Consider the following 27,083-nt stretch of genomic DNA (forward strand, 5'->3'; position numbering starts at 1 on the left):
CTTGGGTGACTGTCTGTGTGGAGTTTGCAGAGGATTAGATAGGGAAGACAGTGAAAGTCTTTTTTCCTAGGATGATAACGTCAGTGTGTACGTAGGGGCATAACTACAAATTGAGGGGTGATAAATTTAAGACACATGTCAGAGGCAGGTTCTTTACTCAGAGAGTGGTAAGGACATGGAATGCCCTGCCTGTAGTTAACTCAGCCACATTAGGGAGATTTAAACAATCCTTGGATAAGCACATGGATGATGATGGGATAGTGTAGGGGGACGAGCTGAGGATAGTTCACAGGTCAGCGCAACATTGAGGGCCAAAGGGCCTGTTCTGCATTGTATTGTTCTATGTTCTATGTTCTATTCGCCCCATGTCTGCATGGGTTTCCTCCGGGTGCTCTGGTTTCCTCCGACAGTCCAAAGGTGTGCAGGTCAGATGGATTGGTGATGCTAAATTCCCATAGTGTTAGATGCATTGGTCAGAGGGAAATGAGTCCGAGTGGGTTACTGTTCAGAGGGTCTGTGTGAACTTGTTGGGCTGAAGGACCTTTTTCCACACTGTAGGGATTCTAATTCTAATTCTTATAAAGTTGGCTTTTGTGAAGTACCTTATTAAACACCTTCTGGAAATTCAAATGTATTACATCTGCTGGTTCACTTATATCTATCATGCTTGTTACTTTCTCAAAGAGTTGCAATAAATTTGTCATAAATTTCCCTTCATGAAGTCATACTGACTCTGTTTGATTATATGATCTATTTCTAAATGCTTTGTCATTACATTTTTTATATTAGACTTTTAACATTTTCCCAATAATAGATGTTGAGTCAACTGACCTACAATTATCTTTTCTTTGTCTCCTTCTCTTCCACACCTAATTCAGTGTGTAACATTGGCAGTTTTCCAGTTGTCTAGGACGTTTCCAGACTTTCAACATCCATAGTAGATTATTACCATGGCATTTACTATCTTTGTAGCTACTTCTTTTAAAATTGTAGGGGCATATCATTCTTTAGGTAGTTAGTTAGTTTCCCTAGTAGTTTTTCTCGAATGATAGTAATTGTATTTATTGCTTCCTCCACTTTAGCACTTTGATTGTTTAATATTTTTGGAAAGCTAAGTTATTATCCAGCTTTTCTGCCATTTCCTCATTCTATTCATGTATTTAAAGTTGCTCTTACTGTCCGTTTGTTATATTTTTTGCTAATTTACCCTCACAGTTAAGAAGAGCAAAGAGAGGACATGAGCATTCTTTAGCAGGTAGAATAAAGGAGAACCGTAAAGCTTTCTATAGATATGTGAGGAATAAAAGGATGACGAGCGTAGGAATAGGGCCAGTCAAAGACAGAAGTGGGAAGTTGTGTGTGGACCCTGTGGAAATCAGAGAGGTGCTAAACAAATATTTCTCAACTTTTTTCACTCAGGAAAAGTAGGATATTGTAGAGAAAAAGAATGAGGTACAAGATATTAGACTAGAAGGGATTGAGGTTCGTAAGGAAGAGGTGTTATCAGTTCTAGATTAGATTAGATTAGATTAGATTACTTACAGTGTGGAAACAGGCCCTTCGGCCCAACAAGTCCACACCGCGCCGCCGATGCGTACCCACCCATACCCCTACATCTACATCTACCCCTTACCTAACACTATGGGCAATTTAGCTTGGCCAATTCACCTGGCCTGCACATCTTTGGACTGTGGGAGGAAACCGGAGCACCCGGAGGAAACCCACGCAGACACGGGGAGAACGTGCAAACTCCACACAGTCAGTCGCCTGAGGCGGGAATTGAACCCTGGTCTCCGGCGCTGTGAGGCAGCAGTGCTAACCACTGTGCCACCGTGCCGCCCACAAAGGAGTGAAAATAGAGAAGTCCCCTGGGGTGGATAGGATTTATTCGAGGATTCTCTGGGAAGCTCGGGAGGAGGTATTGAAGCGTTTGACTTTGATCTTTGAGCTATCATTATCTACAGGTTTAAGAACAGAGGACTGGAGGATTCAAATGTTGTGCCCTGTTCCAGAAGGGCAGTAGAGATGACCCAGATAATTATAGACCAGTGAGCCTTACGTCTATTCGATGAAAAGTTTTGGAAAGGATTATGAGAGATAGGATTTATAATCATCTAGCAAGCAACAATTTGATTGGAGATTGTCAACATGGTTTTGTCAAGGGCAGGTCGTGTCTCACAAACCTCATTGAGTTTTTTGAGAAGGTGACCAAGCATGTGGAAGAGGGTAGGCAGTTGACGTGGTATACATAGACATCAGTAAAGCCTTTGATAAGGTTCCACATGGTAGGCTGTTGGAGAAAATGCAGAGACATGAGATTGAGATGATTTAGCAGTTTGGATTAGAAACTGGCTTTCTGTAAGAAGGCAGCGAGTGGTGGTTGATGGAAAATATTCAGCCTGGAATCCAGTTACTAATGTGTGCCACAAGGATCTGTTTTGGGACCACTGCTGTTTGTTAATTTTATAAATGACTTAGACGCAGGCATAGGTGGATGGGTTAGTAAGTTTACAGATGACACTAAAGCCAGTGGAGTAGTGGACAGTGTGGAAGAATGTTGCAGGTTTCAGGGAGACTTGGATAAACTGTAGAATCGGGCTGAGAGGTGGCAAATGGAGTTCGATGCAGATAAATGTGAGATGATTCACTTTGGGAAAAATAACAGGAAGGCAGAAGACTGAGTCAATGGAAAGATTCTTGGTAGTGTGGATCATGAAGTCCATATACATAGATCCCTGAAAGTTGCCACCCAGGTTGATAGTGCTGTTAAGAAGGCATATGGTGTGTTAGGTTTTATTAGGAGAGGGATTGAGTTCCGGAACCCTAATGTCATGCTGCAACTATACAAAATGTTAGTTCGGCCACACTTGGAATATCATGTACAGTTCTGGTCACCCCATTACAGGATTGATGTGGAAGCATTGGAAAAGGTGCAGAGGAGATTTACGAGGATGTTGCCTGGTCTGGAGGGAAGGTCTTATGAGGAAAAGCTAAAAGATTTGGGTCTGTTCTCATTGGAGAGAAGAAGGCTAAGAGGGGATTTGATAGAGACATACAAGATGGTCAGAGGATTAGATAGGGTAGACAGTGAAAGTCTTTTCCCTAGGATGATGACGCCAGCTTGTACGAGGGGGAATAATTACAAATTTAGTGGTGATAGATTTAAGACAGGTGTCACAGGCAGGTTCTTTACTCAGAGAGTGGTAAGGGCGTGGAGTTCCTGCCTGCCAATGTAGTTAACTCAGCCACATTAGGGAGATTTAAACAATCCTTAGATAAGCACATGGATGATGATAGGATAGTGTAGGGGAATGGGCTTAGAATAGTTCACATGTCAGCACAACATTGAGGACCAAAGGGCCTGTTCTGCACTGTCTTGTTCTATGTTCTGTGTTTATAGCTTTTTCCCCCTCTATTATTTTTGATTGTTTTTATTGGTTTTTCAAAAATTTCCAATTGTTTGATTTGTCACTAGTCTTTGATGTACTTATTTTTCTTTTAATTTGATATTACCCTGAGCTTCCTTGGTTAACCTTGGTCAGTTTGTCCCTTCCATAAAACCCTTCTTCATCACTGGGATAAAACTTTGCTGTAAGTAGTGAACTATTTCTTAAATGTCTGTTGTTGTTCCTCAACCATCTTTTCTAATGAACTTCTTTCCCAGTCCACTTCAGCCAACTCTGCCTTTATCATTACATAATTGCGCTTATTTAAGTATAGGACAGTTGTCTCAGACCCAAGTTTCTCACTCTCAGACGGAATGCTAAATTCTACCATGTTATGGTCATTGTTCCCTAGGGGAGCTTGAGACTATTTATTAAACCAGCCTCATTGTGCCTTACCAGATTCAAAATAGCCTGATTACTGGTTGGATCCAAAGCATATTGTTTGTGAAAACTGTGCTGAATACACTCTATGAATTCTTCTCTGTGGCTACTTATGCCAGTTTGATTTTCTAAATCTATTTGAAGATTAAAGTCACCCATAATATGTTTAGAGGAACAAGTCAAGGCCTGAATACTTTCATTGGTATTTATAAGTAAGAATATTCTGTCAATATCAGCATAAACAAAAAGATAGAGGTAATAAGCAGGTGAAAATTGGTAGACAAATGTACTGAAGTTGGCTATGCTTAAAGTGGATAACTCACCTGGTCCAGTTGGCTGACGTCCCAGTTTAACCCTGACACTAACTGTAATGCAGGAAATCTTTATTGATTCAGGAAGCACAATGGCAGCAGATGCATGGGATCATTGCCACCTGAAAGCCTCTCTCAGAGTTGCATACCATCCCTGATTCAAAACTGTATTACCATTCCTTCACTATCACTGGGTCAAAATCATAGAACTCCATTCCTTAAGGGTACTGTGAGTGTGTTCCCACAACACAGATTACAACAGTTCAAGAAGATATCTGACCACTATTATATATGCTGAAAATGTGTTGCTGGAAAAGCGCAGCAGGTCAGGCAGCATCCAAGGAGCAGGAGAGTCGACGTTTCGGGCATGAGCCCTTCTTCAGGAATGCAGGAGAATCGACGTTTCAGGCATGAGCCCTTCTTTGGCCATGAGTTCCTGAAGAAGGGCTCATGACCGAAACGTCGATTCTCCTGTTCCTTGGATGCTGCCTGACCTGCTGCGCTTTTCCAGCAACACATTTGCAGTTCTGATCTCCAGCATCTGCAGTCCTCACTTTCTCCACTATTATATATGGACAATAAATGCTAGCCTAACTAGTGATACCAAGATCAAATGAACAAATCTTAAAAAAAAGCATTCAGCATGGAGACAACTCTTAATCTTCCAATGTTTCTTAAATATGGAGATAGTGACAGAAAGTTGGACAGTTGTAAATTTGTTGTCCTTGTTTAAGAAAGGATGTAAGGCTTGATAACAGGCTGAGCAGTTTAACATCAGATGCGTGAGGTTTTAGAAAATATAATCAAGGAAAAATATTAACAGGCACTTAGTGATTGGTTATGTGATTCATAATTCAGAAGAACCAGCATGGATTTCTAAAAGGCTGATTGTAATTGACTAGAAGATTTATAAAGGAAATGCATTGGTGTTGTATATATGAATTTTTAAGAAGGTATTTGATGGAGTACCACAAAAGGGTGGTTTACAAAATTGAGGCTCATGAAACAGGAGTGCCTGTGTCAACTTACTAATTGAGTTCTGGATTCTGAGGAAGGGTCACTGGACCTAAAACATTAACTCTGATTTCTCTCCACAGATGCTGCCAGACCTGCTGAGCTTTTCCAGCAATTTCTGTTTTTGCTTCTGATTTCCAGTATCCATAGTTCTTTCAGTTTTCAACTTGGATAAATTTTGGCTTAAGAGTATAAAAGTGAGTCATGGTAAATGGTATTTTTCAGACTGGAGGATGACAGACATCGATGTTTTTCAAGAGTTAGTGTTTGTTAATAATGTGTAAATTATATATGTAGCACATGAACTTTGGAATACAGAATAGAATTTTTTTCTGAACAAAGAATCACATCTGATTCAAAACATTAACACTGTTCCTCTTTCCATAGATTCTGCTAGATCTGCTGCATATCTGCATTTTCTGTTTTTATTCCAGCATCTACAGTGTTTTTCATTTGTCTGAGAGAGATACAGAAGGAGTGCTCCTGTAATAATTGATGTGTCAATCAATCAGAATATTCTGTTTTCCAGTGGTGACATCCTTCACCTCAACCAGCAGAAGAATATTTATCTCCTCCACTTACCTCCAAAAAATATACATCAGAAATATAAACTATTAGCTAAATTCTTCATTAATAATTAGTCACCCATATTTATGACCAAGAGGGTGTAACTTACTGATCCGGAACAGAGAGAGAGAGATTCACCATATCATCCATTTGGGCATTGTTATCGACTATGCTAGACCCCCTCAAAACATTTCAAGAAGGTAGCCCAGACCCTAATTTTTCCAGTTGTTTTAAGCAGGTGTAAGGTGGATATTTCAGGAGTGTGGACAGGTTGGACCGAAGGGTCTGTTTCCGTGCTGTACATCTCTATGACTCTATGATGCAGCTGGCCCAAAACAATTTATTTACAAACTACTGAATGAAACAGGGACAAAAGAAAACTGAGTTTAGAACTTAGCCTACCTGAAAACCCAGTCGACTCTATTGCAACTTAATGATGCTGTTCCAAATACTTGCAACATTCCCAAAACCCCACCTTGGCAAGAAAAGGTAAAATCAAACACAGGTTCTTAGAGGAGAGATGTCAGAGAGAGATAGAGCGAGAGAGAGAGAGAGAGAGAGAGAGGATCAGCATGGATCTTTTACTTTGGGCCCAGTACCTTCTCTGGGTTCCCAGCTAAAACCAAGCCAGAACAAACCCTGAACTGGGAGAATGGGCCACTCCCCTTTCATTGTACAAATATTTTCAAAAAAAAACTTAAAAGCCTTCGAAAGTACATATTTCCAGACATATCAGAACCTCTGCCCTTACGACCCCTCTTAAAGAAAAACAAGGACAACATAACCGTGTCAGAGAGCAGCATTGTCACAGCATGTAATTATATTTATTGCTGTTGATATTCCTAAACTTGGTAAAGTGTTCAGAGTTGATAATTCATGAAGCACAAGTGCTAAGACCATGAAGACCTTGCATCTATGAAACTGTGTTTGCTCCACTTTATTAAACGGGTTTGTCCCTGGTAATTATAGACCAGTGAGTCTCACTTCAGTTGTAGGTAAAGTGTTGCAAAAGATTATAAGAGATAGGATTTATAACATCTAGAAAAGAATAATTTGATTAGGGATAGTCAGCACGGTTTTGTGAAGAGTAGACCGTGCCTCACAAACCTGACTGAGTTCTTTGAGAAGGTGACCAAACAGGTAGATGAGAGTAAACCGGTTGATGTGGTGTATATGGATTTCAGCAAGGCGTTCGATAAGGTTCCCCACAGTGGGCTATTATACAAAATGTGGAGGAATGGGATTGTGGGAGACATAGCAGTTTGGATCAGTAATTGGCTTGCTGAAAGAAAACAGAGGGTGGTGGTTGATGGGAAATGTTCATCCTGGAGTCCAGTTACCAGTGGTGTACTGCAACGGTCGGTGTTGGGTCCACTGCTGTTGGTCATTTTTATAAACGACCTGAATGAGGGCGTAGAAGGATGAGTTAATAAATTTGCAGACAACACGAAGATCGGTGGAGTTATGGATAGTGACCAAGGATGTTGTAGGTTACAGAGAGACCTAGATAAGCTGCAGAGATGGGCTGAGAGGTGGCAAATGGAGTTTAATGCGGACACCTGTGAGGTGATTCACTTTGGTTGGAGTAACCAGAATGCAAAGTACTGGGCTAATGGTAAGATTCTTGGTAGTGTAGATGAGCAGAGAGATCTCGGTGTCCAGGTACACAGATCCTTGAAAGTTGCCACCCAGGTTGACAGGGTTGTTAAGAAGGCATATAGTGTTTTAGCATTTATTAATACAGGGATCAAGTTCCAGAACCATGAGGTTATGCTACAGCTGTACAAAGGTCTGGTGCGGCCGCACTTGGGAGTATTGTGTACAGTTCTGGTCACCGCATTATAAGAAGGATGTGGAAGCTTTGGAAAGGGTGCAGAGGAGATTTACTAGGATGTTGCCTGGTATGGAGGGGAGGTCTTACGAGGAAAGGCTGATGGACTTGAGGCTGTTTTTGTTGGAGAGAAGCAGGTTGAGAGGTGACTTAATAGAGACATATAAGATAATCAGACGGTTAGATAGGGTGGATAGGGAGGGCCTTTTTCCAAGAATGGTGACGGCGAGCACGAGGGGGCATAGCTTTAAATTGAGGGGTGATAGATATAGGGCAGATGTCAGAATGTAGTTTCTTTACTCAGAGAGTAGTAAAGGTATGAAATGCTTTTCCTGTAACGGTAGTAGATTCGCCAACTTTAAGTACATTTAAGTCGTCATTGGACAAGCATATGGATGTACATGGAATAGTGTAGGTTAGATAGACTTCAGATTGGTATGACAGGTCGGCGCAACATCGAGGGCTGAAGGGCCTTTGCTGCGCTGTAATGTTCTATGTTTTATAAACGTTATTGAGTTCTTTGAGAAAGTGATCAAACAGGTGAATGAGGGTAAAGTGGTTGGTGTGGTGTTTATGGATTTAAGTAAGGCATTTGATAATGTTCCCCACGGTAGGCTATTGCACAAAATATGGAGGCATGGGATTGAGGGCAATTTAGCGGTTTGGATCAGAAATTGGCTCGCTGAAAGAAGACAGAGGAGGGTGGTGGATGGGAAACGTTCATCCTGAGGCTCAATTACTAGTGGTGTAGCGCAAAGATCTATTTTGGGGCCACTGTTGTTTGTCATTTTTATAAACAACCTGGATGAGGGTGTAGAAGGATGGGTTAGTAAATTTGCGGTCAACACTAAGGTTGGTACAGTTATGGATAATACTGAAGGATGTTGTAGGTTACAGCAGGACATAGAAAAGCTGCAGAGCTGGGCTGAGAGGTGGCAAATGGCATTTAATGTGGATGTGATTCACTTTGGGAGGAGTAACAGGAATGCAGAGTACTGGGTGAATCGTAAGACCTTGGTAGTGTAGATGAGCAGAGAGATCTTGATGTCCATGTACATAGATCTCTGAAAGTTGCCACTCAGGTTGATAGAGCTGTTAAGAAGGCATACGGTGTGTTAGCTTATATTAGTCGAGGGAAGTTTCGGAACCATGAGGTCGTGCTGCAGTTGTACAAAACTGGTGCAGCTGCACTGGGGGTATTGCGTACAGTTCTAGTCACCGCATTGCAGGAAGGATGTGGAAGCTTTGTAAAGGGTTCAGAGGAGATTTACTATGATGTTGCCTGGTATGGAGGGAAAGTCTTAGGAGGAAAGGCTGAGGGACTTGAGGTTGTTTTCATTACAGAGAAGCGATTTTGAGAGATGACTTAATTGAGACATACAAGCTAATCAGAGGGTTAGATCGAGTGGAAAGTGAGAGCCTTTTTTCCTAGGATGGTGATGGAAATGAGGAGGCATAGCTTCAAACTGAAGGGTGATAGATATAGGACAGATGCCAGAGGTAATTTCTTTACTCAGAGAGTAGTAGGGGTGTGGAATGCACTGCCAGCAACAGTTGTAGACTTGCCAACTGATGGGCATTTAAATGGTCATTGGATAGGCATATGGACGAGAGTGGAATAGTGAATTGACTACAGGTTTGTTTCACAGGGTGGCGCAACATTGAGGGCTAAAGGGCCTGTAGTGCACTGTAATGTTCAATGTTCTATGTTCTAAAACCTGAATTCCTAATGATGAATCTTATTTTAAACGGGAACTTATTTACAACTTAGGTGACGGATGTAAAAGAAAAACTTAAGAAGGCAAAGAAGTTTTGGTCAACCCTTCCACATAGTCTGTGCAGTGATAACAGTTCAGCAAGTGTGACAGAGCAGAATGAGTGTTGGAACGGAAGCAACAAGGGCAGGTGAGAAATAAGGCAATGCATTTTTCAATCATGTTTAATTTATTTGAGCTCTTTGAAGAAGTAACTTAAGATATATATAAAGAGAAATCAGTGGATGTATTATTCTTAGATTTCCAGAAGGCATTTGATAAGGTGTCACATCATACATTATTGTAGAAAATAAAAGCTATGGCATAGGGGTCCACCAATGATGTCAGCTTAACAGGCCTATAATTCTCCGTTTTCGCTCTTCCTCCTTCTTTAAAAAGTGGGGTTACGGGAGATTGACGATGGCGGTGACCCAGCAAGTCTGAGTCTGTAGTGCTCTGCCTAAGACTCTGGCAAAGTGGGGCACCCGACTTTACCTCACCCTTTAAATCATTTGAAATAACTTTTGCCCAGCGTAGTTAGTCATTTTACATCAAACTTGGACAGTTTGGTGTTGTTTTTAAAATGACTAAGGGGAAAAGTTCCCGTAGTTCGCAACAGCAGGGACCCCCTCTCCCCACCCTCCCACAGCAGCAGAGACATCCGCAGCTGCTTCAGGGGACTTACCTGCAGAGGCAAGCCTGATCTCCGAGATCAACGAGCTTCAGGAGAAGATCGACGCCTTTATCAAGGAATCCAGGTCCAGGTGGGAGTCGTTCTTGGTCATTCTTCAGAAGCATGAGTAAGAAATCGAAAAACTTGAACAGCATGTTGGAGGGGTGGAGCAAAGGGCCGCGGCCTCGGAGACTGCTGCCGAGTCATCCATGGGTCGGGTCCGGGCTCTCAAGCAGTGAATCCAGACCTTGGAGGAGCGTATTGACAACCTCGACAATCGGGGCCGTCTGAAAAATATTCGGTTGCTGGGCCTTCCCGAACGGGAAGAGAAGGGCCAGTTTGTAGACTTTCTGAAGCAATGGCTCCCACAAATATTAAAATTGGAGTCGGGACCAGGCCAGGTGCGGGTGGAGTGAGCCCACCGGGTTGCTGTACGCAGGCCCGGGTCGGACCAGCACCCCCGCCCAGTTCTATTCTGGCTCCAATGTTATAGAGCGAAGCAGATGCTCCTGGAAGCCTCCAGAGTTCTGCGGAAGGATCCCCAGGCCATGATGCACAAGAGTTCCAGGATAATGTTATTCCAGGACTTTTCTCCAGCCGTGATCTGCAAGAGGAGGGATTCGATGAGGTGAAGAAGTGTCTAAGGGACCTAAATATCCAATACTCTATGCATTACCCGGCGACGCTGCGCTTCAGCCACGAAGGATCCATATATAACTTTGGATCACCGGAAAAGGCTAAAGAATTCTTGGACTCTCTTAAGTAGACTATGGGACTTAAACCATATGGATAACAATTTTATTTTGCTCCCCCTGCCCCAGCCCTGGTTTCCCCTTTTCTCCTTCATCTTTTTTTTCCCCATTATCTTTTCCGGGAAGTGGGGAAGGGGGCTTATTTGTTACTCGACTTGATTTTTTTTAACAGGTCGTGCGGCTTATTCGATTTGCTTGAGGGGAGGTTTTGTTTTGTTCTACCCTCTTTTAAAGCAGGGTTCTCTTCTTCTGACATTTTACTGAGTTATCTAATACTTGCTGGGATTGTAACTTTGTAGTTTTATATATTTATATTTTGTATTATGCTTGCTAAATGCACCTAGGTGTTGGGGGGTGGGGGGTCACTCACTTTTAACTTTGGTTTCATAGAACACTTGAATTTGTCTATCCCATTCTATAACGCCTGGACCGTTATATATGGAGAGGAGGATGGAATTTTGAATCTTTATTGCCCCCTAGCACACCCCTTCAAATTTGTAATGGATACATTCTCCAAGTTGATGGCTTTTGGGGCCTGCCATATAATTATAGGAGGAGATTTTAACTGTATTATGGACTCAGAGACAGATAGGATATACCTAAGAGTACTATGGCTATATCTCTTAGATCTAGACAATTGACGGATCTGAATAAGGAGCTAGGGCTAGTAGATGTGTGGAGGTGCCTTCATCCCCAGGGTAGAGACTTTACTTTATACTCTAACCCACACAAGTGCCATACTAGAATTGATATGTTCTTTGCTCCCTTGACCCTTTTGAATTCCATATTGTCCTGCAAAATAGGTAATATAGCAATTTCTGATCATGCTGCGGTATATACCGAAGTCAAAACTAGGGATGATGGGACAGGCCCCCCACATTGGTGTATGGATTCCTTTTTAATGAAGGATAGCAAATTTATAAAATATTTTTCTCAGGAATTCAGAACCTTTTTGGAAATTAATTCAGGTAAGGCCAGTAACCCGTCGATGGTGTGGGAGACCAATAAGGCTTATGCGCGAGGTTTGGTCATCTCATATTCTGCGACCCAGAAAAAACAAAAGGGAGAACAACAGTATCTGCTCGAGGCTCGCTTGAAGGTTGCTGAGACAGCGTATGTTGATCGGCCCTCTATTACTAAGCAACAAAGGATCACAGCCCTTAGGACAGCCTTGAACACTACACTTACTCAAACAACAAAGAGGGAAATATTATTTGCAAAGCAAAGATTATATGAATATGGCGACAAGCCTGGCAGATACCTAGCATATCTTGCTAGGAAAAAAATGGCTCCTCAAGCTATTACGTCTGTTAGAGAAAGGGCTGGTACTCTGACTTGTGATCGTAAAAGGATCAACACAGCCTGTAGAAAGTTCTATTTTGAACTGTACAAATCGCAGACTGTGAGGATAGAACTAAGAAGCTGGAGTCCTTCTTTAAAAACGTGGCCTTTCCAGACTTAACCTCGGAGCAGGTGTCGATCCTGAATGCTCCCCTGACAACCCAGGAAGTACTCGATGCAATTAGACAGCTTCAGAGTGGCAAAGCACCTGGACCAGACGGATTCCAGGTTGAGTTTTAAAAAGAATCTTTAGGGGAACTGGCTGGTCCACTTATAGACATGTATAATTACTCATATAGCCAGGGCTGCCTTCTGCCTTCATTGAGAGAAGCAAATTAGATTACATTACATTACAGTGTGGAAACAAGCCCTTCGGCCCAACAAGTCCACACCGACCCACCGAAGCGCAACCCACCCATACCCCTACATCTACCCCTTACCTAACACTACGGGCACTTTAGCATGGCCAATCCACCTGACCTGCACATTTTTGGACTGTGGGAGGAAACCGGAGCACCTGGAGGAAACCCACGCAGACACAGGGAGAACGTGCAAACTCCACACAGTCAGTCGCCTGAGGCGGGAATTGAACCCGGGTCTCTGGTGCTGTGAGGCAGCAGTGTGAACCACTGTGCCACCGTGCCGCCCAGAATATTTCTCTCATTCTTAAAAAAGGAAAGACCGAGAAGACTGCTCATCATATAGACCAATATCCTTGCTAAATGTGGATTTTAAAATCCTTTCTAAAATGTTAGCATTAAGATTGGAGAGGGCCTTACTATATAACATAAAAGAGGACCAGATGAGGTTTATCAAGGGCCATAGATCAACTAACAATACTAGAAGGGTCTTAAGTATGATACGAGCCTGTCAACAGGGAAGAATACCGGGGCTAGTTGTCTCCTTGGATGCAGAGAAGGCATTTGATCGGGTAGAATGGTCATATCTTTTTTACACACTGGAAAGGTTCAGTGTCGGAGAGGTATCTTCTAAATAGGTCTCGATATTATACAACGACCCCAAAGCATCTATGATCACCAATGGTTTAGGTTCGGATAGCTTCAGTGTTGATGGGGGCTGTCATCAGGGATGTCCTCTCTCGCCATTACTATTCACGCTAGTAATCGAACCACTAGCGGAAGCTATACGAACTGACCCTAACATAGCAGCTCCGAGGGTTGGTTCAGGTAAACATGAAATCACTCTCTATGCAGATAGAATCATAGAGATGTACAGCCTCTCCCTATAGCTCAAGTCCTTCGACCCTGGCAACATCCTTGTAAATCTTTTCTGAACCCTTTCAAGTTTCACAACATCTTTCCGATAGGAAGGAGACCAGAATTGCACGCAGTATTCCAACAGTGGCCTAACCAATGTCCTGTATAGCCGCAATATGACCTCCCAACTCCTGTACTCAATACTCTGACCAATAAAGGAAAGCATACCAAACGCCTTCTTCACTATCCTATCTACCTGTGATTCCACTTTCAAGGAGCCATGAACCTGCACTCAAAGGTCTCTTTGTTCAGCAACACCCCCTAGGACCTTACAATTAAGTGTATAAGTCCTGCTAAGATTTGCTTTCCCAAAATGCAGCACCTCGCATTTATCTGAATTAAACTCCATCTGCCACTTCTCAGCCCATTGGCCCATCTGGTCCAGATCCTGTTGTAATCTGAGGTAATCTTCTTCACTGTCCACTACACCTCCAATTTTGGTGTCATCTGCAAACTTACTAACTGTACCTCTTATGCTCACACCCAAATCGTTTATGTAAATGACAAAAAGTAGAGGGCCCAGCACCGATCCTTGTGGCACTCCACTGGTCACAGGCCTCCAGTCTGAAAAACAACCCTCCACCACCACCCTCTGTCTTCTACCTTTGAGCCAGTTCTGTATCCAAATGGCTAGTTCTCCCTGTATTCCGTGAGATCTAACCTTGCTAATCAGTCTCCCATGGGGAACCTTGTTGAACGCCTTACTGAAGTCCATATAGATCACATCCAATGCTCTGCCCTCATCAATCTTCTTTGTTACTTCTTCAAAAAACTCAATCAAGTTTGTGAGACTTGATTTCCCATGCACAAAGCCATGTTGACTATCCCAAATCAGTCCTTGCCTTTCCAAATACATGTACATCCTGTCCCTCAGGATTCCCTCCAACAACTTATGCCCCACTGAGGTCAGGCTCACTGGTCTATAGTTCCCTGGCTTGTCTTTACCACCCTTCTTAAACAGTGGCACCAAGTTTGCCAACCTCCAGCCTTCCAGCATCTCACCTGTGACTATTGATGATACAAATATCTCAGCAAGAGGCCCAGCAATCACTTCCCTAGCTTCCCACAGAGTTCTTGGGTACACTTGATCAGGTCCTGGGGATTTATCTACCTTTAACCGTTTCAAGACATCCAGCACTTCCTCCTCTGTAATCTGGACATGTTGCAAGATGTCACCATCTATTTCCCTACAGTCTATATCTTCCATTTCCTTTTACACAGTAAATACTGATGCAAAATATTCATTTAGTATCTTCCCCCATTTTCTGTGGCTCCACATAAAGGCCACCTTGCTGATCTTTGAGGGGAAAGTGAGGACTGTAGATGCTGGAGATCAGAACTGAAAATGCGTTGCTGGAAAAGCGCAGCAGGTCAGGTAGCATCCAAGGAACAGGAGAATGCCCTTCTTCAGAATGAGGAAAGTGTGTCCAGCAGGCTAAGATAAAAGGTAGGGAGGAGGGACTTGGGAGAGGGGCGTTGGGAATGCGATAGCTGTAGGGAGGTCAAGGTGAGGGTGATAGGCCGGAGTGGGGTGGGGGCGGAGAGGTCAGGAAGAAGATTGCAGGTTAGGAAGGTGATGCTGAGTTCGAGGGTTTTGACTGAGACAAGGTGGGGGGAGGGGAAATAAGGAAACGTAGGATATGTGGAACAGCCCATCTTCCGCAGCTACACTAGCCCCACCCCCCACCTTTTCCTCTGCTACATCGATGACTGTATCGGTGCTGCCTTGGGCTCCCACGAGGAGGTTGAACAGTTCATCCACTTTACCAACACTTTCCACCCTGACCTCAAATTCACCTGGACCGTCTCAGACTCCTCCCTCCCCTTCCTAGACCTTTCCATTTCTATCTCGGGCGACCAAATCAACACGGACATTTACTATAAACCGACCGACTCCCACAGCTACCTAGACTACACCTCCTCCCACCCTGCCCCTGTAAAAATGCCATCCCATATTCCCAATTCCTTCGTCTCCGCCGCATCTGCTCCCAGGAGGACCAGTTCCAAAACGTACCACCCAGATGGCCTCCTTCTTCAAGGACCGCAATTTCCCCCCAGACGTAGTCGACGATGCCCTCCACTGCATCTCTTCCACTTCCTGCTCCTCCGCCCTTGAGCCCCGCCCCTCCAACCGCCACCAGGACAGAATCCCACTGGTCCTCACCTACCACCCCACCAATCTCCATGCCCAGCGTATCATCCGCCGTCATTTCCGCCACCTCCAAACGGACCCCACCACCAGGGACATATTTCCCTCCCCTCCCCTATCAGCATTCCGAAAAGACCACTCCCTCCGTGACTCCCTCGTCAGGTCCACACCCCCACCAACCCAACCTCCATTCCCAGCACCTTCCCCTGCAACCGCAAGAAATGCAAAACTTGCGCCCACACCTCCCCCCTTACTTCCCTCCAAGGCCCCAAGGGACACTTCCATATCTGCCACAAATTCACCTGCACCTCCACACACATCATCTATTGCATCCGCTGCACCCGATGTGGCCTCCTCTATATTGGGGAGACAGGCCGCCTACTTGCGGAACGTTTCAGAGAACACCTCTGGGACACCCGGACCGACCAACCCAACCACCCCGTAGCCCAACACTTCAACTCCCCCTCCCACTCCACCAAGGGCATGCAGGTCCTTGGACTCCTCCATCATCAGACCATGGCAACACGACGGTTGGAGGAAGAGCGCCTCATCTTCCGCCTGGGAACCCTCCAACCACAAGGGATGAACTCAGATATCTCCAGTGTCCTCATTTCCCCTCCCCCCACCTTGTCTCAGTCAAATCCCTCGAACTCAGCACCGCCTTCCTAACCTGCAATCTTCTTCCTGACCTCTCCGCCCCTACCCCACTCCGGCCTATCACTCTCACCTTGACCTCCCTCCACCTATCGCATTCCCAACGCATCTCCCCCAAGTCCCTCCTCCCTACCTTTTATCTTAGCCTGCTTGGCACACTCTCCTCATTCCTGAAGAAAGGCTGATGCCCGAAACGTCGATTCTCCTGTTCCTTGGATACTGACTTACCTGCTGATCTTTGAGGGGCCCTATTCTCTCCCTAGTTACCCTTTTGTCCTTAATATAAATTTTAAAACCCTTTGGGTTCTCCTTAATTCCATTTGCCAAAGCTATCTCATGTCCCCGTTTTGCCCTCCTGATTTCCCTCTTAAGTATACTCCTACTTCCTTTATACTCTTCTGAGGATTCACTCGATCTATCCTGTCTATACCTGACATATGCTTCCTTCTTTTTCTTAACCAAACCCTCAATGTCTTTAGTCATCCAGCATTCCCTATAGTTACCAGCCTTCCCTTTCACCCTGACAGGAATATACTTTCTTTGGATTCTCGTTATCTCATTTCTGAAGGCTTCCCATTTTCCAGCCGTCCCTTTACCTGCGAATATCTGCCTCCAATCAGCTTTTGAAAGTTCTTGCCTAATACCGTCAAAATTAGCCTTTCTCCAATTTAGAACATCAACTTTTAAATCTGGTCTATCCTTTTCCATCACTATTTTAAAACAAATAGAATTGTGGTCACTGGCCCCAAAGTGCTCCCCCACTGACACCTCAGTCACCTGCCCTGCCTTATTTCCCAAGAGTAGGTCAAGTTTAGCACCTTCTCTAGTATGTACTTCCACATACTGAATCAGAAAATTGTTTTGATGATGTCCTCCTTTTCTTAAGAGATCCTTGGATATCCGTGCCCCGCTATTTCAAGTGATCAATCTATTTAGTACATTCTCAGGCTATAAAATCAATTTTATGAAATCGGAGGCCATGAGGTCTCGTCTGTACATCCAATTTACCGGATGGATCTTGCTTTCCCTTTCGGTAGTCACTGGAGGGTTTTCTGTACTTAGGTATTTTTATCACCCCAGTATTTGGTCAGCTGTGTGAAGCCAATTTTGTGCACCTACAAGAAAAAATAAGGCAGGACCTACAACGCTGGGGAGATCTCCCAATATCCTGGCTTGGCAGAAAAGCTCTATTTAAAATGAATATTCTACCTCGTCTCCTATATCCTATGAGAATGCTCCTTTGATGTTGCTGAGACTGGCGTTGCTTAAGCTACACAGCTGGCTTGGTTCCTTTATTTGGAATCATAGGTGGCCCCCTTACCAAATTAGAAAAGCTGCAGCTTCTACAGGCAAGGGGAGGACTGGACTTCCCAGACTTTAGGCAGTGTCATTTAAGCTCTTTATTATCCTATGTAGCTGATTGGGTCTCTTGAGACTCACAATCAATCTGGTTAGACATTGAGACCTCCCAAGCAAAGTGTCCCCTCATCAATCTTTTATTTTTAGATAAGATGAGAGCTATTATGGACTATTGCAAAAAACCAATTGTATTAAATACAATTAAAGTCTGGAGGATAATGCGGCAAGATGAGGGTAACCTACAGAAAACCTCCCCTTATACTCCTATAGAGGGAGCATCAGGTTTTCAGCCAGGGTGACAGACGCTACATTTAAAACCTGGAGGTCCAGAGGTATCTCTTGCTTGGGGCACCTGTTCGATGGGGAGGTTATGATGTCTTTTGAGTAGTTGCACAAGAAGTTTGGACGCCCAACAGGGACTTTTTTCAGTATTTCCAAATACGAGATTATATACAGAAGAAGACCACATTAGTGGACAGTCCCTACAAATCGGACAGGGAAAGAAGAGTGCTATGGCCGATGGGGCCACCCTCTGTCAGTACTTTTTATCACTCATTGTATAATGAGGTATCGAAAAACATGGAACGACTATTTAAAACATGAAACCAAGAATTGGGGTTAGAAATCTCTTTAGAAATGTGGGAGGACATCTGGGAAAATGCCAGAAAGATCTCTATTTGCAGTAGAACTTGAGCTATTCAATTAAAGATACTCCACAAGGCTCACAAGGCTCATAGAGCACCTGAACAACTGGCAAAATTTAAGGTAGGAGCATCCCCAATGTGTCCTAAATGCAAAAAAGAAGTGGGCACTCTTGATGGACATGTCACAAAATCCGCAGGCACTGGAACAGAGTAGCGAATGCCCTGACAGAAATCTTAGGCACGGAGATTCGATTGGATCCAGTGTCTCTTCTCCTGGGCTTTTCAGACTTTCCCTCCCTTGATGTGCATGGGAGGAAACTATTTTCCATTTTCTCCTTTTGTGCAAGGAAAAATATCTTAGTGAATTGGGCAGCTGAGGGCCCTCCAGGACCTTCGAATTGGCACAGGTTAATCATGGAATATATTCCCTTGACTTCCTCACAAATATGGTGCACCAAAAAACTGAATTATTCTATAAAATATGACAGCCCTTTTTGAACTATATCGACACAGATATTTCGGCCATACTATCCAGGGCTTTTGTCTGGCTGTGGTAGTTGTTCTGGCTGGTCCGGGCGCCCCCGGGAGGAGGAATTCCGTATAAGTATGGGTTTTATTATGACTTGATGTAAATCCATTTTGAGCATGTACTTAGTTATTTTGTTATTTTTCGCTAGCAATGTATGATATTCTATTTTATGTTTTGGTTGTTTGTAGAATAGATTAGTAGTTAGTTCGGTTTTTCCCATTTTTGTGTTTTGGTTATTTTTTTAAATCTATTTAATTTTATATTGGTGTTTATACCTGTTTGTGTTACTTTGTAATTTTGTAAAAAAACGTTAAAAAAAATTTCTTTTTTTCAATTAAAAATTCCTATAAAAAATAGTGGGGTACATTAGCTACCCTCGAGGTCTTTGAAACTCTTCCAGAGTGTATAGAATGCTGGAAAATGATCACCAATGCATCTGCAATTTCTAGGGCCACTTCCTTAAATACTCTGAGATGCAGAGTATCAGAACGGTGGGTTCTTATTGAGTTTTAATCCCATCAATTTCCACAATACCATTTCCTGACTAGTAAGGATTTCTTTCAGTTCCTCCTTTAATATTTGACCATCTGTCCTCCAAGCATTTCCTGAAGGCTATTTGTGTCCTCCTTAGTGAAGACAGATCGAAAGTATTTGTTCATCTGATCTGCCTTCTCTTTGTTGTCCATTATGAATTCACCTGATTCTAACTGTAAGGAGAAAGTGAGGACTGCAGATGCTGGAGATCAGAGCTGAAAAATGTGTTGCTGGAAAAGCGCGGCAGGTCAGGCAGCATCCAAGGAGCAGGAGAATCGACGTTTCGGGCATAAGCCCTTCTTCATGAAGGCTTATGCCTGAAGAAGGGCTTATGACCGAAATGTTGATTCTCCTGCTCCTTGGATGCTGCCTGACCTGCTGCGTTTTTCCAGCAACACATTTTTCAGCTCTAACTGTAAGGAACCTACATTTGTCTTCACCAGTCTTCTTCTCTTCACATATCTATACAAACTTTTGCAGTCAGTTTTTATGTTTTCTGCAACTTGCTTTCATATTCTATTTTCCCTTCTGAATCAAATCTTTTGTCCTCCTCCGCTGAATTTTAAATTTCTCCCAGTCCCCAGATTTACTGCTTTTTCTGGCCAATTTATATGCCTTCTCTTTGGCTTTAACACTATCCCTGATTTGCCTTTTGGCCAGGGTTAGCCATCTTCCTTGTTTTATTCTTATGCCAGACAGGGATGTACAATTGTTGAAGTTCATCCATGTGTTCTTTAAATGTCTGCCATTGCCTATCCAACAACAACTCCTTGAGTATCCTTGGCCAGCTTATTGTAGCCTCATATCATCAAAGTTAGCTTTCTTTAAGTTCAGGACCCTCGTCTCAGACCGTTCTTTCTGAGCTTTGAGATTCTTTGGAATTCCCTTCCTCAAAACGCAGTAGATTCAGAATCTTTTAAGTATTTTCAAGGCAAAGTTCATAGTCATAAAGTATGAAATAGACCCTTCGGCCCAACTCGTCCATGCTAACCAAGTTTCCTGAACTGAACTAGTCCCATTTGGCCCCGCTAAACCTTTCCTATCCATGTACCTGTCTAAATATCTTTTAAACGTTGTAACTATACCTGCATGCACCACTTCCTCTGGCCGTTCATTCCACGCACTTACCACTGTGTACAAAAAAATTTTATATTGCTCTTCATGTCCTTTATAAAGACCGTGGAGGAACAATGGCAGATATTTCTGTGTATAATGCAGAAGTTGCAGGATCAGTTCATTCCTAAAAGGAAGAAAGATCCCAGGAGGAGACATGGGCGGCTGTGGCTGACGAGGGAAGTAAAGAAACATATAAGGTTAAAAGAGAAAAAGTATAACTTAGCGAAGATAGGTGGGAAAACTGAGGACTGGGAAGCTTTTAAAGAACAACAGAGGATTAGTAAGAAGGAAATACGCAGAGAAAAAATGAGGTACGAAGGTAAACTGGCCAAGAATATAAAGGAGGATAGTAAAAGCTTTTTTAAGTATGTCCAAGGCAAAAAAATGGTTAGGACAAAAATTGGGCCCTTGAAGACAGAAGCAGGGGAATATATTACTGGGAACAAAGAAATGGCAGAGGAATTAAATGGGTACTTCAGATCTGTGTTCACTGGGGAAGACACAAGCAATCTCCCTGAGGTAACAGTGGCTGAAGGACCTGAACTTAAGGGAATTTATATTTGCCAGGATTTGGTGTTGGAGAGACTGTTAGGTCTGAAGGTTGATAAGTCTCCGGGACCTGATGGCCTGCATCCCAGGGTACTGAAGGAGGTGGCTCGGGAAATTGTGGATGCGCTGGTGATTATTTTCCAGAGTTCAATAGAATCGGGGTCGGTTCCTGAGGATTGGAGGGCGGCTAATGTTGTGCCACTTTTTAAGAAGGGTGGGCGGGAGAAAGCAGGAAATTATAGACCAGTTAGTCTGACCTCCGTGGTGGGAAAGATGCTGGAGTCTATTATAAAGGATGAAATTACGGCACATCTGGATAATAGTAACAGGATAGGACAGAGTCAGCATGGATTTATGAAGGGGAAATCATGCTTGATTTATCTTCTTGAATTTTTTGAGGATGTAACTCGGAAGATGGACGAGGGAGATCCAGTGGATGTAGTGTACCTGGACTTTCAGAAAGCTTTTGATAAAGTCCCACACAAGAGGTTAGTGAGTAAAATTAGGGCGCACGGGATTGGGGGCAAAGTACTAGATTGGATAGAGAATTGGTTGGCTAATAGGAAACAAAGGGTAGTGATTAACGGCTCCATTTCAGAATGGCAGGCAGTGACCAGTGGGGTACCGCAGGGATCCGTGCTGGGACCGCAGCTTTTTACAATATATGTAAATGATATAGAAGATGGTATCAGCAATAACATTAGCAAATTTGCTGATGACACAAAGCTGGGTGGTAGGGTGAAATGTGATGAGGATGTTAGGAGATTACAGGGTGACCTGGACAAGTTAGGTGAGTGGGCAGATGCATGGCAGATGCAGTTTAATGTGGATAAATGTCTGGTTATCCACTTTGGTGGCAAGAACAGGAAGGCAGATTACTACCTCAATGGTATCAAATTAGGTAAAGGGGCTGTTCAGAGAGATCTGGGTGTTCTTGTCCACCAGTCAATGAAGGCAAGCATGCAGGTACAGCAGGTCGTGAAGAAGGCTAATAGCATGCTGGCCTTCATAACAAGAGGAATTGAGTATAGAAGCAAAGAGGTGCTTCTGCAGCTGTACAGGGCCCTGGTGAGACCACACCTGGAGTACTGTGTACAGTTCTGGTCTCCAAATTTGAGGAAAGACATTCTGGCTACTGAGGGAGTGCAGCGTAGGTTCATGAGGTCAATTCCTGGAATGGCAGGATTGCCTTACACGGAAAGACTGAAGCGATTGGGCTTTATACCCTTGAGTTTAGAAGACTGAGAGGGGATCTGATTGAAACGTATAGGATTATGAAAGGACTGGACACTCTGGCAGGAGGGAACATATTTCCGTTGATGGGTGAGTGCCGAACCAGAGGACACAACTTAAAAATACGGGGTAGACCATTTAGGACAGAGATGAGGAGAAACTACTTCACCCAGAGAGTGGTGGCTGTGTGGAATGCTCTGCCCCAGAGGGCAGTGGAGGCCCAGTCTCTGGATTCATTTAAGAAAGAATTGGATAGAGCTCTTAAAGATAGTGGAGTCAAGGGGTATGGAGATAAGGCTGGAACAGGATACTGATTAGGAATGATCAGCCATGATCATATTGAATGGCGGTGCAGGCTCGAAGGGCTGAATGGCCTACTCCTGCATCTATTGTCTATTGTCGATTGTCTATTGTCTATAAATCTTTCTCCTCTCACCTTAAAAATATGCCCCCTAGTTTTGAACTCACACACCTTTGGGAAGAGACCTTTGCTATTCCCTTTTCCAATGCCCCTCATGATTTTGTAAACCTGTATAGGGTGACCCCTCAACCTGCTAAGCTCTAGTAAAAGAGTCCCAACCTATCTTCAGATTGGTTCCACAGGTCAACGCAACATTGAGGGCCGAAAGGCCTGTACTGCGCTGTAATATTCTATGCTCTATGTTCTATCCTGCCTATTTTCATAACTCAAACTCTCCATTCCTGGCAATATCCTGGTAAATCTTTTCTGGACCTTCTTCAGTTTAATGATATATTTCCTATAAACAGATTGACCAGAACTGCACACACTATTCCAGAAGAGGCCTCACCAACATTCTGTACAATCTCAACGTGACATCTCAACTTCTCGCTCTGAGCACTGAAAGCAAGCGTGCTAAGTGCCTTCTGTCCTGTGTACCTGTCACACATATTTCAAAAGATTATGTTCCTGAGCCCCTAATTCTCTCTGTTCGAAGACAGTACCCAGGGTTCTACCATTTCTATAGGCGTCCGAATAGTTCCAGAGATGTAGAGGAAGGATAGCAAAGATGATTCTCGATAGGATTGAGAGAGACAGGATAGTTGTCATGGGGGACTTCAACTTTCCAAATATTGACTGGGAACATTATAGTACGAGTACTATAAATGGGTCAGTTTTTGTCCAGTGTGTGCAGGAGGGCTTCCTGACACAGTATGTAGACAGGCCAACAAGGGGCGAAGCCACATTAGATTTGGTACTGGGTAATGAGCCCAGCCAGGTGTTCGACTTGGAAGTAGGTGAGCACTTTGGTGATAGCAATCACAATTCTGTTATGTTTACTTTAGTGATAGAAAGGGATAGGTGTATACCACTGGGCAAGAGTTACAGCTGGGGGAAAGGCAATTACAATGCGATTAGGCAAGATTTAGGAAGCATAGGATGGGAAAGGAAACTGCAGGGGATGGGCATATTAGAAATGTGGAGCTTATTCAAGGAAAAGCTCCTGTGTTTCCTAGATAAGTATGTACCTGTCAGGCAGGGAGGAAGCTGTAGAGCGCGGGAGCTGTGGCTTACGAAGGAAGTGGAATCTGTGGTCAAGAGGAAGAAGAAGGCTTATGTTAGGATGAGATGTGAAGGCTCAGTTAGGGCGCTTGAGGGTTACAAGGTAGCCAGGAAAGACCTAAAGAGAGAGCTCAGAAGAGCCAGGAGGAGACATGAGAAGTTGTTGGCGGATTGGATCAAGGTAAACCCTAAGGCTTTCTATAGGTATTTAAGGAATAAAAGAATGACGAAAGTAAGATTAGGGCCAATTAGGGAACATCTCCGGGACACCCGCACCAATCAACCACACCGCCCCGTGGCCCAACATTTCAACTCCCCCTCCCACTCTGCCGAGGACATGGAGGTCCTGGGCCTCCTTCACCGCCGCTCCCTCACCACCAGACACCTGGAGGAAGAACGCCTCATCTTCCACCTCGGAACACTTCAACCCCAGGGCATCAATGTGGACTTCAACAGTTTCCTCATTTCCCCTTCCACCACCTCACCCTAGTTCTAAACTTCCAGCTCAGTAACTGTCCCCTTGACTTGTCCGGACTTGTCCTACCTGCCTATCTTCTTTTCCACCTATCCACTCCACCCTCTCCTCCTTGACCTATCACCTTCATCCCCTCCCCCACTCACCCATTACTCTATGCTACTTTCTCCTCACCCCCACCCTCCTCTAGCTTATCTCTCCACGCTTCAGGCTCACTGCCTTTATTCCTGATGAAGGGCTTTTGCCCGAAACGTCGATTTCGAAGCTACTTGGATGCTGCCTGAACTGCTGTGCTCTTCTAGCACCACTAATCCAGAACCTGGTTTCCAGCATCTGCAGTCATTGTTTTTATCCAATCAAGGATAGTAGTGGGAAGTTGTGTGTGGAGTCAGAGGAGATAGGGGAAGCACTAAATGAATATTTTTCGACAGTATTCACTCCAGAAAACGACAATGTTGTCGAGAATACTGAGATACAGGCTACAAGACTAGGTGGGATTGAGGTTCACAAGGAAGAGATATTAGAAATCCTGCAGAGTGTGAAAATAGATAAGTCCCCTGGGTCGGATGAGATTGATCCTAGGATCCTCTGGGAAGCCAGGGAGGAGATTGCCGAGCCTTTGGCATTGATCTTTAAATCGTCATTGTCTACAGGAATATGCCAGAAGACTGGATGATAGCAAATGTGGTTCCCCTGTTTAAGAAGGGGAGTAGAGACAACCCTGGTAATTATGGATCTGTAAGCCGTACTTCAGTTGTTGGTAAAGTGTTGGAGAAGGTTATAAGAGATAGGATTTATAATCATCTCGAAAAGAATAATTTGATTAGGGATAGTCAGCACGGTTTTGTGAAGGGTAGGTCGTGCCTCACAAAGCTTATTGAGTTCTTTGAGAAGGTGAACAAACAGGTAGATGAGAGTAAACCGGTTGATGTGGTGTATATGGATTTCAGCAAGGCATTCGATAAGGTTCCCCACAGTGGGCTATTATACAAAATGTGGAGGAATGGGATTGTGGGAGACATAGCAGTTTGGATCAGTAATTGGCTTGTTGAAAGAAGACAGAGGGCGGTGGGTGATGGGAAATGTTCATCCTGGAGTCCAGTTACCAGTGGTGTACCACAAGGGTCTGTGTTGGGTCCACTGCTATTGGTCATTTTTATAAACTACCTGGATGAGGGCGTGGAAGGTTGGGTTAGTAAATTTGCAGACGACACTTCGGTCGGTGGAGTTTTGGATAGTGACGAAGGATGCTGTAGGTTACAGAGAGACATAGATAAGCTACAGAGCTGAGTTGAGAGGTGGCAAATGGAGTTTAATGCGGACAAGTGTGAGGTGATTCACTTTGGTCGGAGTAACCGGAATGCAAAGTACTGGGCTAATGGTAAGATTCTTGGTAGTGTAGATGAGCAGAGAGATCTTGGTGTCCATGTACACAGATCCTTGAAAGTTGCCACCCAGGTTGACAGGGTTGTTAAGAAGGCATACAATGTTTTAGCTTTTATTAATAGAAGGATCGAGTTCCGGAACGATGAGGTTATGCTACAGCTGTACAACCCTCTGGTGCGACCGCACTTGGAGTATTGTGTACAGTTCTGGTCACCGCATTATAAGAAGGATGTGGAAGCTTTGGAAAGGGTGCAGAGGAGATTTACTAGGATGTTGCCTGGTCTGGAGGGGAGGTCTTACGAGGAAAAGCTGAGGGACTTGAGGCTATTTTCATTGGAGAGAAGAAGGTTGAGTGGTGACTTAATAGAGACATATAAGATAATCAGAGGGTTAGATAGGGTGGATAGGGAGAGCCTTTTTCCAAGAATGGTGATGGCGAGCACGAGGGGGTAGAACATAGAACATAGAAGAATACAGCGCAGTACAGGCCCTTCGGCCCTCGATGTTGCGCCGATCAAAGCCCACCTAACCTACACTAACCCACTATCCTCCATATACCTATCCAATGCCTGCTTAAATACCCATAAAGAGGGAGAGTCCACCACTGCTACTGGCAGGGCATTCCATGAACTTACGACTCGCTGAGTGAAGAACCTACCCCTAACATCAGTCCTATATCTACCCCCCCTTAATTTAAAGCTATGCCCCCTTGTAATAGCTGACTCCATACGTGGAAACAGGTTCTCACTGTCAACCCTATCTAACCCCCTAATCATCTTGTACACCTCTATCAAGTCACCCCTAAACCTTCTTTTCTCCAATGAAAACAACCCCAAGTGCCTCAGCCTTTCCTCATAGGATCTTCCTACCATACCAGGCAACATCCTGGTAAACTTCCTCTGCACCCGTTCCAGTGTCTCCACATCCTTCCTATAGTATGGCGACCAAAACTGCACACAATATTCCAGATGCGGCCGCACCAGAGTCTTATACAACTGCAGCATGACCTCAGGACTCCGGAACTCAATTCCTCTACCAATAAAAGCCAGTACGCCATATGCCTTCTTCACTGCACTATTTACCTGGGTGGCAACTTTCAGAGATCTGTGTATATGGACACCAAGATCCCTCTGCTCTTCCACACTACCAAGTAGTCTACCATTAGCCCAGTAATCCATCTTTTTATTACTCTTACCAAAGTGAATCACCTCACACTTAGCTACATTGAACTCCATTTGCCACCTTTCTGCCCAGCTCTGCAGCTTCTCTATATCCCACTGTAACCTGCCATATCCTTCCTCACTGTCTACAACTCCTCCGACTTTCGTATCATCCGCAAACTTGCTCACCCAACCTTCTAACCCTTCCTCCAGGTCATTTATAAAAATGACAAACAGCAATGGTACCAAAACAGATCCTTGCGGAACACCGCTAGTGACGGCACTCCAAGATGAACCTTTGCCATCAACTACTACCCTCTGTCTTCTTCCAGCCAGCCAATTCCTAATCCAAACCTCCAACTCACCCTCAATGCCATATCTCTGTATTTTCTGCAGTAGCCTACCATGGGGGACCTTATCAAATGC

General features: G+C 44.0%; 1 protein-coding gene across 1 annotated transcript in view; it reads left to right on the top strand.

The window, feature by feature from the left end:
• Nucleotides 1-27,083, top strand: part of gpc4 (glypican 4) — a 245,419-nt gene that overhangs the window by 177,508 nt on the left and 40,828 nt on the right. Inside the window, exon 7 of the mRNA XM_072595671.1 lies at nucleotides 9,322-9,455. Within this exon, the coding sequence (XP_072451772.1) occupies nucleotides 9,322-9,455 (134 nt within the window). The remainder of the gene's footprint in view (nucleotides 1-9,321; nucleotides 9,456-27,083) is intronic.

Source organism: Chiloscyllium punctatum, chromosome 25, assembly GCF_047496795.1.
Source record: "Chiloscyllium punctatum isolate Juve2018m chromosome 25, sChiPun1.3, whole genome shotgun sequence".
Lineage (NCBI taxonomy): Eukaryota > Metazoa > Chordata > Chondrichthyes > Orectolobiformes > Hemiscylliidae > Chiloscyllium > Chiloscyllium punctatum.